Below are 21263 nucleotides of genomic sequence, written 5' to 3' on the forward strand. Positions count from 1 at the left end.
CCACTGCTATTCAATATAGTTCTGGAAGTTTTAGCCAGAGCTATGAGGCAAGAAAAAGAAATTAAATGGATATGAATTGGGAAGGAAGAACTCAAACTATCCCTCTTTGCAAATGATATGATTATTTATTTAGGGGACCCAAAGAACTCTACTAAGAGACTATTGGAACTCATAGAAAAGTTTGGCAAAGTAGCAGGATATAAAATCAATGCACAAAAATCAACAGCCTTTGTGTACACAGGCAATGCCATGGCTGAGGAAGAACTTCTAAGATCAATCCCATTCTCAATAGCTACAAAAACAATCAAATACCTTGGAATAAACTTAACCAAGGACATCAAAGATCTCTACGATGAGAATTACAAAACCTTAAAGGAAGAAATAGAAGAGGATACCAAAAATTGGAAAAATCTTCCATGCTCATGGATTGGAAGAATCAATATCATCAAAATGTCCATTCTCCCAAAAGCAATTTACAGATTCAATGCAATACCAATCAAAATACTAAAGACATTCTTCTCAGACCTGGAAAAAATGATGCTGAAATTCATATGGAGGCACAAGAGACCTTGAATAGCTAAAGTAATCTTGTACAACAAAAACAAAACCAGAGGCATCACAATACCAGATTTCAGGACATACTACAGGGCAGTTGTTATGAAAACAGCTTGGTACTGGTACAGAAACAGATGGATAGACCAATGGAACAGAACAGAAACACCAGAAATCAACCCAAACATCTACAGCCAACTTATATTTGATCAAGGATCTAAAACCAATTCCTGGAGCAAGGGCAGTCTGTTCCATAAATGGTGCTGGAAAAACTGGATTTCCACGTGTGGAATCATGAAGCAAGACCCCTACCTTACACCTTACACAAAAATCCACTCAATATGGAGTAAAGATTTAAATCTACAACCTGAAACCATCAAATTATTAGAGAGCATTGGAAAAACCCTGCAAGATATATGTACTGGCAAAGACTTCCTAGAAAAGACCCTGGAGGCGCAGGCAGTCAAAGCCAAAATTAACTGTTGGGATTGCATCAAATTGAGAAGTTTCTGTATTGCAAAAGAAACAGTCAGGAGAGTGAAGAGACAACCAACAGAATGGGAAAAAATATTTGCAAACTATGCAACAGATAAAGGGTTAATAACCAGAATCTACAAAGAAATCAAGAAACTCCACAACATCAAACCGAACAACCCACTTAAGAGATGGGCCAAGGACCTCAATAGACATTTTTCAAAAGAGGAAATCCAAATGGCCAACAGGCACATGAAAAAATGTTCAAGGTCACTAGCAATCAGGGAAATGCAAATCAAAACCACAATGAGGTTTCACCTCACCCCGGTTAGAATGGCTCACATTCAGAAATCTACCAACAATAGATGCTGGAGAGGATGTGGGGAAAAAGGGACACTAACCCACTGTTGGTGGGAATGCAAACTAGTTAAGCCACTATGGAAGTCAGTCTGGAGATTCCTCAGAAACCTGAAGATAACCCTACCGTTCGACCCAGCCATCCCACTCCTTGGAGTTTACCCAAAGGAAATGAAATTGGCAAACAAAAAAGCTGTCTGCACCCTAATGTTTACTGCAGCTCAATTCACAATAGCTAAGACCTGGAACCAACCCAAATGCCCATCAACGGTAGACTGGATAAAGAATTTATGGGACATGTACTCTATAGAATACTATACAGCAGTCAAAAACATGAAACCCGGTCATTTGCAACAAGATGGAGGAATCTGGAAAACATCATGCTGAGTGAATTAAGCCAGTCCCAAAGGGACAAATATCATATGTTCTCCCTGATCGGCGACAACTAACTGAGCACCAAAGGGGAAACCTGTTGAAGTGTAATGGACACTATGAGAAACAGTGACTTGATCAGCTCTTGTCCTGTTGATGTACAATGTAATACTTTATCCATTTTAGTATTTTTCTTTGTTTTGTTCTAGTACTATTGGTTGAACTCTGTAATTAACACACAATTATTCTTAGGTGTTTAAATTTTAACTGAAAAGTGATCCATGTTAAATATAACAGTGGGAATAAGAGAGGGAGGAGATGTACAATTTGGGACACGCTCAGTCTGACTTGCCCCAAATGGTGGAGTTAGAATCGTGCCAGGGTATCCCAATACAATCCCATCAAGGTGGCATGTATTAATGTCATCTCACTAGTCCAAGTGATTAATTTCAGTTCACACTGATAGGTCTAAGAGTCAAAGGGATCACAGAAACAAGACTAGTGTCTGCTAATACTAAATGATATAATCAAAAAGGGAGAGAATGATCCATCATGGGAAGCAGGATACACAGTAGACTCATAGAATGGCAGATGTCCTAAATAGCACTCTGGCCTCAGAATCAGCCCTTAAGGCATTCAGATATGGCTGAAGAGCCCATGAGAGTATTTTAGACATGGAAAGCCATGATACCCTGGAAAAAAAGAAAAAAAGACCTAAATGGAAGATCTCTGCGAGTGAGATCCCAGTGGAAAGAATGGGGCCATCAAAGAAGGAGGTACCTTTCTCTGAAGGGAGGAGAGAAATTCCACTTTGACTATGACCCTGTCGGAATAAGATCGAAGTCGGCGAACTCAAAAGGCTTCCATAGCCTTGGCAACTCATCACTAGAGCCTAGGGAGATTACTGACGCCATAAACAAGAGTGTCAAATTGTTAAGTCAACAACAGGAGTCACTGTGCACTTACTTCTCATGTGCAATCTGTCCTTAGTGTGTTGTCCAATGTGAAGTAATGCTATAACTAGTACTGAAACAGTATTTTACACTTTGTGTTTCTGTGTGGGTGCAAACTGATGAAATTTTTACTTAATATATACTAAATCGATCTTTTGTATATAAAGATAATTGAAAATGAATCTTGATGTGAATGGAATGGGAGAGGGAGCGGGAGATGGGAGGGGTGTGAGTGGGAGGGAAATTATGGGGGGGGGGAAGCCATTGTAATCCATTAACTGTACTTTGGAAATTTATCTTTACTAAATTAAAAATAAAAAAAAATAAATATGATAGTGCTGGCACTGTGGCACAGTGGGTTTAAGCCCTGGCCTGAAGTGCCCACATCCCATGTGGGTGCTGGTTCTAGTCCTGGCTGCTTTTTTTTTTTTTTCTGATAGGCAGAGTTAGTGAGAGAGAGAGAGAGAAAGATCTTCCTTTTTCTGTTAGTTCACCCCCAAGTGGCCGCTATGGTTGTGACAAGTGCACTGCGGCCGACGCACTGCGCCAATCCGAAGCCAGGAGCCAGGTGCTTCCTCCTGGTCTCCCATGCAGGTGCAGGGCACAAGCACTTGGGCCATCCTCCACTGCATTCCCGGGTCACAGCAGAAAGTTGGACTGGAAGAGGAGCAACCGGGAATAGAACCTGACGCCCCAACTGGGCCTATAACCTGGGGTGCCGGCACCGCAGGCGGAGGATTAGCCTAGTAAGCCGCCGCGCCAGCCGCTGCTCCTCTTCTGATCTAGCTCTCTGCTCCGGCCTGTGAAAGCAGTAGAAGATGGCCAAAGTCCTTGGGCCCCTGCACCCTCATGGGAAACCCAGAAGCTTCTGGCTCCTGGCTTCAGATTGGCACAGCTCCAGCCATTGCAGCCATCTGGGAAGTGAACCAGCAGATGGAAGAACTCTCTTTCTCTGTTTCTCTCTCCTTGTAACTCTTTCAAATAAATAAAATGCATCTTAAAAAATAAATGTGAGAAGACATTGACATCGTATACAAGAGTTCAGAGATAAAAAGGACTTTCAAGAGTTGGTAGTTTGAGACAACTTCATTGAAAAATTGTATTTGAACTTTTTTTAAAAAAAGATTTATTTATTTGAAAGAGAGAGAGAGCTAGAGACAGAGAGAGGTCTTCCATCTGCTGGTTCACTCCCCAGATAGCCACAATGGCCGAAGCTGTGCTAATCTGAAGCCAGAGCCTCCTCCAGGTCTCCCAGGTCTTTGGGGCATCTTCTACTGCTATCCCAGGCCATAGCAGAGAACTGGATTGGAAGAGGAGCAGCCAGGACTAGAACCGGTGCCCATATGGGATGCTGGCACTTCAGGCTAGGGCTTTAACCCACTGCACCACAGCGCTAGCTCCTGAGCTGTTCTTAAAAAGGAAAGAATTTGGATAGGTAAAGGTGGTATGGATATGTCTGGTCTTGTCAAGCTAAAGAAAGAACACGATAAAGCAAGAGAACCATGGTATATTCAAGAAGCAGAATTATCCAAGTTAGAAGCATGGAGCAACAAGCAAATTGGGAGGCTGTGTGTGGTTAATTCCAGAAAAAGAGCATGGAATTTCCTGTGGAACAGAACATTCCAGACACCATCATCACACATTTCAGTTCTCAAATTTTAATAAACTTTGACTGGATCTGAGCTACAATGGAGTGCAGTTTGAAAGTGATATTCAATTGTACTTTATATTTTTTCTACTAATGAAATGACTCAGAAAACTTAATTTTAGAGAAACTTACAAAGCATTAAAGATTTGAAAAAAGTATCTAAAAACAGCTTAATAATTTATAAGGTCATATGATTCAAACAAGTTATATGTTAGAATGTTTCCACAATAGAGAATCTCCTCTATATTATAGTCAACGTATAAAGGAAGACTCCAACAGGTAAGAATATATATAGATAGATAGATGTATAAAACATAAAAACCATAACTCCCAGGAAATGATTCATTTTAAAGTTTTTTTTTTTTTTTTGTTTTTTTTTTTTTTTTTTGGACAGGCAGAGTGGACAGTGAGAGAGAGAGACAGAGAGAAAAGATCTTCTTTTTGCCGTTGGTTCACCCTCCAATGGCCCCCGCGGCCAGCACGCTGCGGCCGGTGCACCGCACTGATCCGATGGCAGGAGCCAGGTACTTATCCTGGCCTCCCATGCGGGTGCAGGGCCCAAGGACTTGGGCCATCCTCCACTGCACTCCCGGGCCACAGCAGAGAGCTGGCCTGGAAGAGGGGCAACTGGGACAGAATTCGGCGCCCCGACCGGGACTAGAACCCGGTGTGCCAGCATCGCAAGGCAGAGGATTAGCCTATTGAGCCACGGTGCCGGCCCCATTTTAAAGTTTTTTAAAAAAAAACTTCTAGGAATAGTATAAAAGTATATAAAACAAGTAAATATTAGTTTACACGATAACATAAAATAATCTGGACTTAAAAGTATCAGAATGAAAGGCAATTCAGCTCAGCAGCATTTTTAATAATATAAACAGTTATGTTATTTCCAGGAACAAGTACTGCTTTGGTAGTCAGTATACTCCTTTGGTACTGCTTAAACTGTTAGTAGTGAAATAAATAAAGCCAAATGTGTTTAGCAATCTATTATGAAACAAGAAACGACAGACTAGTTTTATTTTAATACATGTTCATGTATAGGATGATATCTGGATCAAAAAGTTTCTAAAGGGGAAATTTGAATGCTTCCTGTTTACTTAACAATATTCTCTTGCCTTTCTCACATCAAAGAACAACCGTCTTTATCTAGTAACCATCAATTTCAGCTCAAAGAAAATAACTTGCATGTGAAATTCATGGTGTTCCTTCATCAACTATTGTTATGAAGCTTGACAACATTCATATCCAGTCTCCATGAATATTTTAAAAGTATTTGTACATGGTTCATGTACATATTCAAGTTATTTTTCGTAAGTGTCATTTAAGGCTGCCTTAAAATAAGGCATAATCATGTTACTTCACTTAGTGTAAAATTAAACATGTGTATATCTAGAGTACTTCCCCACTCAAAAATTTTAAGTTTCTATGACAAGGTACAATTAAATACCTATTCAACCCTGGACAGGTACAGCCTTAATATATAGTCAACAATACAATATTATTCATTGGAAAGTTTAGAGCATTCTTTCCAAACTTTTTAATGTCATGATACAGATTTAGATGATGACAGTATTGCACAGTAAGGGAAAACAGGCTGCCTGAAGCCAAGTTGACTGTCCAATAGTCCTGCTGTCCCAGGCCCCACCCAGAACCCCAAGAGCTGAAGGAACTAAACGTGAGTATTCTTCATTCATAAGGTACGACTTAGACCTACTTTAACTATTACAAAATTCTTGATAACAACTGAGCTAGACAGGGAAAGGAGAGGGGAGCATGACGAAATACAGGCTTGGGTTAAATCTTCAAGAACTCAGACTGTGAAAACAACATAAACACAATTTGTCCCTCACTGATTTTATTTCCACTGAATTCTTCTCTTTACTTTTAGCTTATTTCCCCCATGTGGTTTCAGCTGTTTCAGGAATGTAGTTACAGCTCCCTAGCTAATCACAGCTAATCCAATTACAGCTGGGCCAATTCAATTGGGCCAATTCTCTGATCTAGCTAACATCCCCATCCCCCAAAACAAGTCATAAAGATCCCATTAGATGGCTCCACCATAAATTCACACATACTTATGCAATCTCCTGAATCTTATAAACTAATAGGAGAGACCTTAACCACAACAACATTATTCTTATCACTAAGCTACTACAAAGAACAGAACTCATCTATTGACTCCAAGCTATCATTTCTCATTCACTTCTTAATCATGGCCAATCTTAACTGTCTTAACTGAGCCACCACTAACTTATTCTGTATGGTGGTGTTTTTCCATGTGTGGTCAAAGCACCACCTGTGAAGATCCAAGCCAGATGAATAGGGAGAAGTCACACTGACTTCAGCTGCAGAAAGATACCAGAAAAAACAAAGGAAGGATCATGTTCCCAAGGGGCTTGTCAGACCTTTTCAATGGAGAACAGACCAGACTCCATAGAGCAGTGAGGAGAGAGAATGCACAGCCGCTGATCACGTGCTACCAGCAATTCCTGCATATTCACAGCCAACACCTGGCTAGGAAGTGCCTTCTTCCCAGTCAAGGTGAGAGGAGGTTGCTGCAGCCTGCACCACTGGCAGCTCTGACAGAATCCCAAGGTCCTCACTTAAGTTCTCTCTGGGGAACTAGTGTGTGTATGTGTGTGTGTGGTGGGGGGGAAGCAATTGTTTAACTCCATGAAAGGATACCACATTGCTTCTCTGCCCTCTCCATACCAAAGCTTCAGACTCAAGTTGCTGAGCTGGGGCTACAGCTGTCAATGCCCTGATTCAGTAAGTAGCTCAAACTGGGGCAGCTTACCGAGTAGAGTGGACCCCTATATCTTGTGACTGTGAGAATTCTGGGCATAGGCCACAGCACTGAGTACACAAGTTGTGGGTAGGCTCCTGTGCACTGTCTGACTGCAGAAACATGGCGGTCCCTACTTGCTGGGGACAGATCTTGTGGAGTGCTCAGAGGACACACCACAAAGTGGATCAGTGTTCTGTATATGGCATATGTGCCTGGGTGGTTCATGAGCACATCACAGGCTGTGAATCACCTGGTTCACCCTGGCACAGAGAAGGGCTAGTACTGTCAACATCTGAGCTAGCTCCAGCATCCACTCTCCCCTACTGACTGTAGCCAGAGGCGATATACCAACCCAACTTGGATGTCACTCTAGACTCTGATGCCACCCACAAACCATGACCAGAGCTCCCTGGGCCCACCCAGCACACACCCCTGGAACTCCAGTGCAAATTTCAGGCATTCCACTGACCCAGAGAGATGCATTTCTAGGAATAAAGCTTTCAAACAAAAACAAGAAAACATCCCCCAAAGGAGTTAACAAACAAAACCCAAATGCAGAAAAAACAATGCAGTAAAATAGGAAACATGAACAAGGAAGGCAATATGACTACCCAAAAGGAACACAAAAATACATTAATATTGGATGGTAAAGAACGGGAGAATTATGAAATGCCTGTAAAGGAATTCAGAAACAATGATTGTAAGGTGTGGGGAGCAACTGGGAGCAACTGGGACTAGACTAAGTTACTGGAATTAAGACTTATTCTATGCATCTGCTATCCCACAATGTGGCGCTGAGAAGGGAGAAACAGCTTCTACACAGCTGCCTCCAGTTCAACCAATAAGCAGCAGGAGCTGATTCTGATTGGAGGAGAGCAGCGTACTCGGCGTGTGGGTAGCAGAGTTGGGATTGGTGGAAGAGGACTATAAAGGAGGAGGAGACAACATGCACCAGGAACATCTATCTGAAGGAACACCTGTGCAGCCCCCGAGAGAGCCGGCCAGCGGTGTGCCACTCCCCTGCGGAAGTGGGGAAAGTGGCAGGGGGAACCGCCCTTCCACGGAGGTGGAAGGGACAGTAACCAACCCGGGAAGAACCAGCAGCAAACCAGGGGAGGGCCGAGCAGACCAAAGAACAGCACAGGGTCCTGTGTCGTTCCTCCACGAAGATGGGGAACGACAGTAAGGTTACTGAACAACAAAGAGAAAAAGCTACATGAATAAGGACATTCTGCAGAGATATATTGCTGAAAATTAGAAATATTAGAAATATTCAATAGGCCAAATAAAATTACAGGGGAAAGCCTTAACAATGGATGTAGTGAGGCAGAAGAAATAATATCTGATCTAGAAGACAGTCCTTTGAAATATCTCAGACAAAAAAAAAAAAGAAAAATTGGAAAGACTGAAAAGTATTTGGGATCTATGGGATACCATCAAATGACCAAATACAGATGTGTTAAAGAGTTCTTCAAGTATGAAAAAAAAAAAAGATGGCTTAGAAAATGTATTCAGTGAAATAGATCTTTCTCCAATTTGGATTTCGATATGAACATCCAAATAACAAGAAGCACACAGAACCTCAAATAAACATGATTAGAAAAGATCATCACCATGACACATTATATCAGACTTTCAAAAGTAAAACATAAAGAGAATATCCTAAATTATGCAAAAGAGGAATGCAAGATCACTTTTTTTTTTTTTTTGACAGAGTGGACAGTGAGAGAGAGAGAGAGAGAGAGAAAGGTCTTCCTTTGCCGTTGGTTCACCCTCCAGTGGCTGCCGCGGCCAGCACGCTGTGGCCGGTGCACCGCACTGATCCGATGGCAGGAGCCAGGTACTTATCCTGGTCTCCCATGGGGTGCAGGGCCCAAGTACTTTGGGCCATCCTCCACTGCACTCCCTGGCCGCAGCAGAGAGCTGGCCTGGAAGAGGGGCAACTGGGACAAAATCCGGCGCCCCAACCGGGACTATAAACCCGGTGTGCCGGCGCTGCAAGGCGGAGGATTAGCCTAGTGAGCCTTGGCGCCGGCCATCAAGATCACCTTTAAAGGATCTCCAGATTAACAGATTTCTCAACAAAATCCCTATAGGCCAAGAGATAATGGAGAGATACAGTCCAAGTGCTAAATGAAAAGAAAAAATGCCAGCCCAGCAAAATTCTCATTCATAAATGAATATGAAGGCAGAGAACGTCCTATAACAGAACAAAGGAGATTCAAAACAAACAATAGGAATATTCATTGGAAAATGGAAGGATCAAGTCATCAGCTATCAATAATAACCTTGACTGTAAATGAACTAAATTCTACAATTAAAAGATGCACATAGTTTAATGGATAAATAAATAAGACTCAACTATAGGCTGCCTATAGAATCATACTTCCCAATAAAGATACACACACAGAAAATGAAAGGATGGAAAAACACACTCCATGCAAATGAAAAGGAGCAGGATAGCTATTCTCAGAACAGACAAAATGATGCTAAGACAACAACCATTAAGAGAAACAAATAAGGGATTAATTCAACAAGATGTGACTATATTAAATGCATATGCACCCAATGTCAGAGTACCCAGTTTTATAAAACAAATGTTAATGGATCTAAAGGGAGACATAAGCCCCAATAAAATAACAGCAAACTTCAACACCTCACTCACCAATTGACAGATCAACCAACATATAAAAAATCAATAAGGAAAAACTAATCATTATAGACCTAATGGATCTAATAGAGATCTACAGAACATTTCATCCCAGAGCTGCAGAATATACATTCTTTTTATCAGAACATGGAACATTCTCTAGGAAAGACCATATGTTAGGCCATAAAACAAGTCTCATCACATTAAAAAAAAACTGAAATTATATCATGTGTCTTTTTTGACTTTTAATGGAATGAAGTTAGAAATTAACAGAAGAAACTCTAGAAAATATACAAACACATGAGACTAAACAACATGCTCCTGAATGAACAGCGGGTCACAGAAGAAATTAGAAGGGAAATAAAAAATTTTCTTGGATGAAAATGAAACACATCAAAATGTATGGGATATGACAAAAGCATTGTTAAGAGGTAAGTTTATAGTAGTAAGTGCCTACGTCAAAAAGTTGGAAAGGTATCAAATAAATGATCTAACAATGCATCTCAAGGATCTAGAAAAACAAGAACAAATCAAACCCCAAAATACAGGAAGAAGAGAATAATAAAAATTAGGGAAGATACAAAATAGAATTTAAAAACTATACAGCCGACGCCGCGGCTCAATAGGCTAATCCTCTGCCTTGCGGCACCAGCACACCGGGTTCTAGTCCTGGTCGGGGTGCCGGATTCTGTCCCGGTCTCTCCTCTTCCTGTCCAGCTCTCTGCTGTGGCCCGGGAGTGGAGTGGAGGATGGCCCAAGTCCTTGGTCCTGCACCCGCATGGGAGATCAGGAGAAGTACCTGGCTCCCAGCTTCGGATCAGCGCGGCGTGCCAGCCGCAGCATGCTGGCCACAGTGGCCATTGGAGGGTGAACCAACGGTAAAGGAAGACCTTTCTCTCTGTCTCTCTCTCTCTCTCACTGTCCACTCTGCCTATCAAAAAAAAAAAAAAAAAACTATACAAAAGATCAGTGATATGAAGACCTGTTTTTTTGAAAAAATAAAGTGATAATCCATTGCCCCACCCAATCAAAAAGGGGTAGAAGAGCCCAATCAATAAAATAAAAAATGAAAAAGGGAATGTTACAACTGATACCACAGAAACACAAAGAATAATTACAAACACCTGTCGCTCCCCGTCTTCGTGGAGGAACGACACAGGACCCTGCGCTGTTCTTTTCGTCTGCTCGGCCCTCCCCGGGTTTGCTGCTGGTTCTTCCCGGGTTGGCTACTATCCCTTCCACCTCCGTGGAAGGGCAGTTCCCCCTGGCCACATTCCCCACTTCCGCAGGGGAGCGGCACACCGCCGGCCGGCTTTCTCGGGGGCTGCACGGGTGTTCCTTCAGCTAGATGTTCCCCTTAGATGTTCCTGGTGCATGCCGTCTCTCTCCTCCTTTATAGTCCTCCTCCGCCAATCCTAACTCGGCTGCCCACACGCCGAGTATGCTGCTCTCCAATCAGGAGCAAGTCCTACAGTTTATTGGCTGAACTGGAGGCAGCTGGGTAGAAGCTGTTTACTTCTCTCCCAGCGCCATATTGTGGGAGAGCAGATGCATAGAATAAGTCTTAATTCCAGTAACTTAGTCTAGTCCGAGTTGCTCCCCACAAACACCTATATGCCAATAGATTGGAAAATCTAAAAGCAATGGACAAATTTCTGGACACATATAATATTTATCAAAATTGAGGCAGAAAGACAGAAAACCTGAACAGACCAGATAACCAAGGCGGAGACTGAATCAGTAATAAAGAGTCTTTCAATAAAGAAAAGCCAAAGACCAAATGGCTTCACTATTGAATTCTACCAAACTTTTAAAAAGAGTTAATCTAAATTCTTCTAAACTTATGCAGCAATAATTCAAAGGGAATGAATCCTTCCAAATTCGTTCCATGAGGTCAGCATTACCTTAGTTCCAAAATCAGGGAAAGATACAACAAAAAAGAGAGCTACATATCAATATCCCTTATGAACACAGCTGTAAAAATTTTCAAACAAATGATAGCAAGTCAAATCCAACAACACATTAAAATGATCATCTATTGGACCAAGTGGAATTTATCCCAGGGATGCAGGGATGGTTCAACATATGCAAATCAAAAAATGATTTTTTGATCAGTGAAATGAAGGATGAAATTCACAAGATTATCTCAACAGATGCAGAGAAAGCATTTGATAAAATACATCCTTCTCATTATAATAATCTTTAAAAAAATTTGGTATTGAAGGAACATACCTCAACATAATCAAGGTAATATATGAAAAACCTATATACTGAATAGAGAAAAGCTGGAAGCATTTCCACTAAGATCTGAAACCAGACAAGGATGGCCACTCCCAGAATTATCATTCACTATAGTTGCAGAAGTTTGAGCCAGTGCCATTAGGCAAGCAGAAGTAGTCAAGGAGATACAAATTAGAAAGGAGAAAATCAAATAATCCCAGTTTGCAGATGACATGATCCTTGATACAGTGGAACCAAAAGACCCTCCACTAAGAAACTACTGAAATGCATAAGAGATTTCAACAAAGTTGCATGATGCAAAATCAACACATAATAATCAATAAAATTCTTATACACCAACAATTTTCTGCTGAAAATCAACCTATAAGATCAGTCCCATTCACAATAGCTGCCTCCAAGTTTAAATACCTTGTGATAAAATTTTTAAAATATTTTTAAAAATTTATTTGACAGAGTTATAGACAGTGAGAGAGAGACAGAAAGAGAGAGATCTTCCTTCCGTTGGTTCACTCCCCAAATGGCTGCCACAGCCGGCGCTGCACTGATCCGAAGCCAGGGGCCCAAGCACTTGGGCCATCCTCCACTGCCCTCCCGGGCCACAGCGGAGAGCTGGACTGGAAGAGGAGCAACCGAGACTAGAACCCGGCGCCATATCGGATGCTGGCGCCGCAGGCAGAGGATTAACCAAGTGAGCCACAGCGCTGGCCCCAAAAATTTCAAATCTTTTCAGCCAGATCAAATTCCATCTTTGACTTCCCTCTTTCTACTAATGGTACCCCCAGTCACCCAGCTCAAAAGCATGGTCATCTTTGATTTGACATCTCCTTGGTTTCATATATTCTATTTTCAGGTTCTAACTTCTATTATTTAGACTTACCTTCTTTATAAATTGTCACAACCCTGGTCTGAGTTACCCTTACCTGTTACTCAGGATGTTGCCATAGCCTAATTTTTCAGTCTCTTCTCTAACAAACCTTAAAAAACTACTACTAGAACACTTATCTAAATAGCAAAAAATGGAAAATAACTCAAATATCTGTCCATATGAATGCTGTCTATATATATAAAATAAATGCAACATTTATAATTTTATATACATATAAAGGGTCTATAAAACATTCATAGAAAATATTAAAAATGAATTTAATAACTTTTGTACCAACATAAACCATTTTAATTTCATTTTCCCTAAATATTTAGAAGTATCTTTGAATATACATATCTATTTATGTGTGTTTATATCCATTTATAAACAATCTCAGGATGGAAGGAATTGAGGTAAAAGTTGGTCCTCTCTGTATATAACACATATTATAGATCTGTTGTATTTTATGCAATAATTTGAACAGGTCAATTTTTAATCACCAAAAACCAATCAAATATGAATGTTAACTGTTTCAGGTGTTGGAGGCATAACTACCACAGACAGGAGTGACATCAAGGGGCAAGTGCTTGTTGTGGTTAAGGTGCCAATCAGGACGCCTATATCCCATGTCAGAATGTGCAGCTGTGCTTCCAATACTAGCTTATTGCTAACAGGAGGCAGCAGGTCATGGCTCTGATATTTAGGTCCCTGCCAGCATGTGGGAGACCAGGGTTGAGTTCCCAGCCTGGTTTCAGCTTGACCTAGCCCTGACTATTGCAGGCACCTGAAGAATGAACCAACAATGAACCAACAAACAAGGATTCCAGTTAGTCTCTTTCTGCCTTCCAAATAAATATTTTAAAAAAATAACAAGCTATTTCAAGTTACCTTAAAACATTAATTTTTATAAACACGGTGGGATATTTCTTAAAGACAAAAACAATTTAAAATTGCTTTCAGTAATCATATTGATATTCTGAGACTGTTGTGTGTGTCATGGAACAAATTAATAATAAATTGTGTTTGTATCAATAGTCATTGGAATTTTGGTATAAGAGGTAGGAGATTCAAAAGACTGAAGATATTAACTAAAAATCTTGTAGGTCTGAATTTAAAATGTATCACTATAAACAAACTATATTAATTTATATTAAATATGTAACCTTCCAAGCTCTGTTCTCTGAAAAAACCTTGAGAAAAAAATGACCAATCCAGTATCCATAGATACCCTATGCACTCTAAACCTGCTTTCCATTAAAAGGAACTAGGATTCTTTAGAGAAACGGCCGATTCCAAGTTTGGGGCAACAAATGAGCACAAAGAGATAGGAACATTCTGTTATAACAGAAAGAAGGAAAGCTACTTAAGACTATTTGGCTCATGTTTAAAAGACATAGGCATCAACATGACAAGGTTTCCACCTAAGGGAAGGACAGCACTTACCACTTCTATTCACATTGCACTGAGATGTAGCCAGTACAAGAAACAATGCAAGAAAAACAAACTAGAGGTTGGAGATTCAGACAGAGGAAATAATTGTTATTATTCACATATGACTGAAGAAAATCTAAAAAGCTCTACAGATTAGATTGATTTAGCAAGGCTATTAGGTCACCCTAAAAATATATATCTACATATCAGCAACAAAAAATATGCTTTAAAATAAGAAAACTAAATATATTTATGTAAGATTCCTACTGACCAAAGGCAGAATAATTTAAGCATTGGGGCCAGTGATGTAGTGCAGTAGTTAAGTTGCTTACTACAATGCTGGCATCCCATATGGGCATGAGTTTGAGTCTCAACTGCTCCACTTCTTATCCACCTCCATGCTAGTTTATCTGGGAAAGCAGCAAGCAGACCACCAAAGGCCTTGGGTCCCTGCACCCATGTAGGAGACCCAGATCGAGTTCCAAGCACATGCTTCAGCCTGGCTTAGCCCTAGCAATTGCAGCCATTTGGGGAGTGAATTAGCAGATCAAAGAGTGCTCAGTGCTCGCTCCCGTGCTCTCTCTCTCTGTGTTTCCCTAATAAATAAAAAGATAAATCTTTTTAAAAAAGAATTTGAGTATCAATTTGAATATTAATTGTAATGAACTTAAATGTGAATGTTTGTATCTACAAACTTGTAATGATACTATAAAAAATGAGATATTCTTACTAGAAAACTTAACCTGAATTTGAAAGCCTCTAGTTTCAACTACTGGTTTCATGATGTGATGGAGATACAGGCAACAGAATCAACATTGTGAGAGACTCTACAAAGGGCATAGGTTTCTTTGTATATACAACTAAAAGAAAAAAGAAAACATACAGATTAACAGATATTTAATAGACAATTCCAAAACACTGATGTAATTTTGATCCTGATTCCAACAATCAACAGTTCTGAGATAATAGAATATTAATTTTTAAAGATGTGTTGACTTTCACTTATACTCTCATGTATGTGTATTAAAGTGTCCTTATATTTTACATTAAAGTTATTTTCAGATACAACAGCACATCCTGTATTTGTTTTGACAGAATCCAGTTGGAGAGTTTTACTCATGTTTATAACAGTTATTGAAGCTGGAAGATAAGTACATGGGGAGTCATTATTCTCTCCATTATATACATCAATAATTTAAATAACAAATTAAAAAAGAAAATGTTGCAGGATGGTAACTTAACCTATCACTTCCCTACATAAAATCCTTGGAGGGCTCCCTTCTGCTTACCAATTTGAGAGTATCTACTAGATTTAACTTCTAGTTTTTCCAGTGCTCTACATAGTATCCCCAAACATTGCAACATTTCATTTCTAATTTTTAATTTATTATTTCCAACTGGAATGCAATTTCTCTCTCATTGCAGTCTACCAAATTTACTCATCCTTCAATGCTTGCCTCAGATAACAAAACCTTAGATCTAAAAAAAAAATAAAACTTATATCTAACTAGTTTTAGTGATTTTTTTTTAAAAGAATTTTAGAATTGAAAGTTTAGAAGCTGAATTTAGGTTTGCTCGCCTTGAAGCCAACCATCTTGTCAGTACAAAACATATTTAAAAAGGTTAAAAAGTACAGCTGCTTTCTAAGAAAGGTAGCCTGGAGCTATTCCCACCAAACCTCCATCCCTCAACAAACAATGAAACTCACTAGAATCAACTTTGTCCATGAAAAGAACTGAGCTAAAAGCAATTAAATAATTTACAACAGTCACACTCATAAATGCCAATACTGGGCTTCGCATTCATCTCCTGACCCTTGTAATAAATGACTATCTTCTGGGAGATGCCATCCATTTGTCTTATAAAATCTTTTTATTTTTAAGATTTATTTACTTATTTGAAAGGCAGTGTTATAGAGACAGAGATACAGGGAGATATCTTCCATCCTCTGGTTCACCCCCTGGATGAACTCTACTGGGTCTTCTATGTGGGTGTGGGGGCCCAATCACTTGTGGCATCTACTCTTTTCCCAAGCACACTAGCAGGGAGCTGGATTAGAAGTAGAGCGGCTGGGACTTCAACCAGAGCTCATATGAGATGCTAGCATAGCAGGAAGTGACTATACCTGTGGCACCACAATGCCAAGCCCTTATAAAGCCTCTCATGCTATCTCTCTTCAAAAGGCCAATATGGTCAGGGCTGTGCCAGGCCAAATGAGGAGCATTAAACTCCATCCAAATCTCCCACATGGGTGGCAGGGGCCCAAGTACATGGCCCATCTTTCACTGCTTTACTAAGTGCAGTAGGAGGGAAATGCATCTGAGCAGAGCAGCTGGGACTCAAACCAGCAATCTGATGTGAACACCTGCATTATGAGTGGCAGCTTAACCCATAGCACACCATGGCTAGTCCCCCCAAAATTGTTTTTTACTGCTTCTCACTGAGTGCCTAACCCAGGATCTTCTACTAACTAGACAGAACTTTTGGGGGTAGTTATTAATAATTTAGTCCTTTTTCATATTTTATATGAGTCAGCTAAAAGCAAAATACCAAGTTGTTTTTTTTTATAACATTATTTGAATCTGAACAGTCAAGAGAAGGTCAAGGACCTCATGTTTTTAAAGGCAAATTTACTATGAAGAAGTAAAATAACAGAAATAAAGGCTGGAAATCTGCTGTGTTAGGAAACAGTAAAATAAATGTAATGAGGAAATACAAGTAGAAGAAATAAGCAATAAATATCATAACTGATTGAAATGGAATTTATTAATATTCATGTTGATCCATACGAACTGCCCATTTTCAGTCTACAAAAAAAAAATGGCAACTTCATGTGGTTCAACCTAATATTACTAAATGTAGAGTCTAGACTTCTGAAAGACATTTAAGTTGTCTTTACAGAATGGCTTCACTGTTCATCAACAAAATTCCTTCTTACTTTTTAAACAAAACAAAACAACCAACATCAATCTCATCAGAGATTACAATAGTTCACATGGAGTGGGCATGAAACTCAAAAGTTTATTAGATGAAAGCTAAGAGGGACAACTCTGGGAATCAATAATGTTTAATGTATCTATGATTGAAAAGAAATAGAGTGAAGATAAAGTACAACAAAAACTCACAATTTCACTAAAGATATATATATATGTAGATACATATATCAACTCAAGAGTAGCTAAACTTTCACTTTTCATCTAATCACTGCAACAGTCTTCTACTTATATATAAATTGGAAACCCTTAATATAAATTATAATGGATTAGATCACATTTGGTATAGATAGCTTATATAGCACACTTGAAAATGAACAATTTTAAAGCATATAAGGTAATCCTCTATTAATCAGAATAATTTATCAAACTATTTCCTAACATGCTTAACATTTTTCTGCATTTATATGTGCAGTTTGCATTCATAAACTCCTGTGACCTAAGAGATGGTGTCTTACTTTTTAAAATACTATCACCTAGAACAGTGACTGAAAAATGCTAGGCACTCTAATGCTTGTTTAATTATTTTAAAAAGGATTAATTTTATTTATGACTTCGAATTCAAAGAAAAAATAAACTTGAGGTACCATGATATTCACTATCACAGCTATATGGATAGCACTGAATCAAAAACTTAAAAGAGAATGAATTCCATTTTAAACTACAAAAAGGGTAAGGATTTTATAATATTTGTAATAGGAACATGTCTACATATTGAATCAGGCAATTATTTTTCAAAAAAATTCAAAGTAAAAAAAATCCTAATGTTTCAATGTAAATTGGCATGACTGTTTACAAATCCTCACTAATTCACAAATTTTCAACAGTTGTTATTATAAGACTCTGATTCTGAAAGCTGAAAACCTTCAATATTTTAACATTTTTACTAGTCAACACACACCAAAAAATAAAAGATTTTTATTATGACAAGGGAATGCTTAATTCACATACTAAATTGCTCTATACAGGGAGATTTCACAATCCAAGAGCCATAGCCATGTTGCTGTAAGTAGGATTTCAACAAAGTTTTAGCTTCTTGATAGGATGCAGACATACGCTAGAGGGGAGAAAAAAATTGAATTGTATAAAACAAGCAGAATTTGACTTATAAAAAGTAGTCCTAATCTGTTTATCTTGACATTTAAAAAAATCACTGGAAATCATTTTTGAATTCCTAATTTTTCAATATTTTTTGAAGATAAAATATATTCTTCCCAATAAGCCTAAAAGGCAATTTTGATTCTTTTTAAGCATTTTAATTAAAAGAGTAATCATACTCATTACAAAAATTTGAAAAACTGAAATTATTAAGAAGGGAAAAAAGTACTTGAAATGCCAACACTATAGATAAGTTATAAATTTTTTACAAAATGAACATATGAACTTTCTAAAAGGTACCTTTGTTAAAGTATAATTCATACACTATAAAATTCACCCACTGTAAAAACAGCAAATATCAACAAAGTTCAATTTTAAATCAGCTATCACTCTAAAGGTTCCACTGTGCCCACCCACAGTCAATCTGTATTCTTGACCTTGGCTCTAGCCCCTGGAAACCACGAATCCCCTTTGTATGTCTACAGATTTTTGCTTTTTCTAGAAATTTCATGTATATTGGCTAACAGAAATCTACTCTGTTGCACCAAGTTTCTTTTGGTTAGCATATTTTCCACTCTGCCAATGTTGTTTCATGTATCAGTAGTTTGGTGCTTCTTATTGCTAATATTCCATGGTGGAACAGAGAGGGAGCTTACTGCTCTAGTCTAGGGGAAGTTAGTTAAAAAGTGGAGAGAGTGCAATCTCAGGGAAGAGTTAGGGAGAAAACCGCAGAGAAAACTCCTCGCAAATTAGAGGGACACTGGATCTATGTGGAGGGTGTGGATGTGCACAGTTCAGGACCCCAGCAGTCAAGAGCCTCAGCACCGGCTTTGGACAGTGAGGTGAGACCATACTGCAGCAGCCCAAGCCTCTGGTGATACAGCTGTGGGAAGAGTCTGGCATAAGTCTGGATTGCAGCCCAGTGAGGGACAGTGTACCTGCCAACCTACATGGAATAAAAAGGGAGAAGGCACGATTCTCTCTCCCAGACTACCTGGAACCAGCATCCGCAACTAGTTGAGAGGGCAGGTGCTATTCTGGACATACGTAACAGCTGTTCCAGCTTGTGTCCACATGCCCAGCAACCAGCTGAGAGGAGAGGCCTGAGTCTGGCTGAGACACTGGCAGGAGCCTGTGTACTGGGAAGGACTGTGAAAATACTGTGGCTGTGTGGGAGGGTGTGGGTTTGGCTGGGTCTCTGGGCAGTCACTGTAGGCGGCTCCACATGCTCAGGGCTCCCTGATTGCATGGTGAGGGTAATTGCTGAGGGATCCGAGCTCACACTGAGGACTGCATGGATCCTTTGTGTGGTTCTTGTGTCAGTATGATGAATACAGCACCCCACTGGGGCTAGCAATTGGACACTGGTCTCTTTGGAGGAGAGGAGGCAAGTGTGAGACTAAGCCAAAAGAGTGGAACAATCTCTCCCCCCTGAAAAGAAAAAAAAAAAAGATAGAGATTTACCATCCCAACTTGGGTGCCACCTTGGGCATTCCCCTCACCCTGGAGCACTGAACAGAGCTCTCTGGACACACCCAGCACACCCAGCATTCACTGAAACAGCAGACACTCCACCTAGCCACAGAGGCAAAGTACAAAGATACAAGCCATCACGGGGGGGAAAAAAATCTCCACAAATGACTAAAAAATACAGAAATTCAAGAAACAAGAATAAGGAAGACAACATGACATGCCAAAGGAACACAACAACACTTCAATCCTAGAAAGTGAAGATGAAGAGATTGAAGAAAAATCAGAAATGGAATTGAGGTCGGCGCCGCGGCTCAATAGGCTAATCCTCCACCTAGCGGCGCCGGCACACCGGGTTCCAGTCCCGGTCGGGGTGCCGGATTCTGTCCCGGTCGCCCCTCTTCCAGGCCAGCTCTCTGCTGTGGCCCGGGAGTGGAGTGGAGGATGGCCCAAGTGCTTGGGCCCTGCACCCCATGGGAGACCAGGAGAAGCACCTGGCTCCTGCCTTCGGATCAGTGCAGTGCGCCAGCCGCAGCGGCCATTGGGGGGTGAACCAACAGAAAAGGAAGACCTTTCTCTCTGTCTCTCACTGTCCACTCTGTCAAAAAAAAAAAAAAAAAAAAAAAAAGAAATGGAATTGAAAAAAAAATTGATTGTAGGATTACTTAGAATTAATCAGAAGCAAATCCACAAATTAAAGAAATCCATACATGACATGATTGAACATTTTTCACACAAAATTGAGATTTTAAAGAGAAACTGAAATGAAATATTGGATATGAAAATTCAATAGATAGAAAATGGAGTGCAAAGCATTAAAAACAGATTCACTGAGGAAGAAGAAAGAAGATCTGAGTTAAAGACAAGTCTCTGGAAATTTTACAGACCAAAAAAAAAAAAAAAGAGCAAAATTAGAAAACTAAAAAACAGTGCTGGAGATTTATGGGATACTATCAAACAATGCAATAGAGGTCTTACGAGTTCCTGAAGGTGTGGAAAGAGAGAATGGATTAAAAAGCCTTTTTAGTAAAATAAAAAGAAAGGGGCATCCAAGTACAGGAAGCACAAAGAATTCCTAACAGACATGATCAGAAAAGAACTCCACCACAACACAATGTACTCAAACTTTCCACAGTAAAACAAAGAAAAAATTCTAAAATGTACACAAGAGAAATGCCAGATTCCTTTCAGAGGATCTCCAATTAGAATTACAGCTGACTTCTCATCAGAAACCCTACAGGCTAGAAGAGAACGGCAAGATATATTCCAAGTCTTAAGAGAAAAAAATACTGTACCCTGCAAAGCTCTCACTTATGAATAAAGGTGAAATAAAGGCCTTCCATCATATGGATATATTACATTTTATTCATA

General features: G+C 39.7%; 1 protein-coding gene across 5 annotated transcripts in view; it reads right to left on the reverse strand.

Moving 5' to 3' along the window:
* Positions 1–17075: 17075 nt before the first annotated feature.
* The window catches only part of ADAD1 (adenosine deaminase domain containing 1), a 53962-nt gene continuing 49774 nt past the window's right edge, over positions 17076–21263 (reverse strand). For all 5 annotated transcript variants that reach the window (XM_070047641.1, XM_017347555.3, XM_070047640.1 and 2 more), the window contains one exon: positions 17076–18381. In XM_070047641.1, coding sequence (XP_069903742.1) covers positions 18268–18381 — 114 coding nt within the window. In that variant the 3' untranslated portion in view covers positions 17076–18267. The remainder of the gene's footprint in view (positions 18382–21263) is intronic.

Source organism: Oryctolagus cuniculus, chromosome 8 (genome assembly GCF_964237555.1).
Source record: "Oryctolagus cuniculus chromosome 8, mOryCun1.1, whole genome shotgun sequence".
In the NCBI taxonomy this organism is placed as follows: domain Eukaryota; kingdom Metazoa; phylum Chordata; class Mammalia; order Lagomorpha; family Leporidae; genus Oryctolagus; species Oryctolagus cuniculus.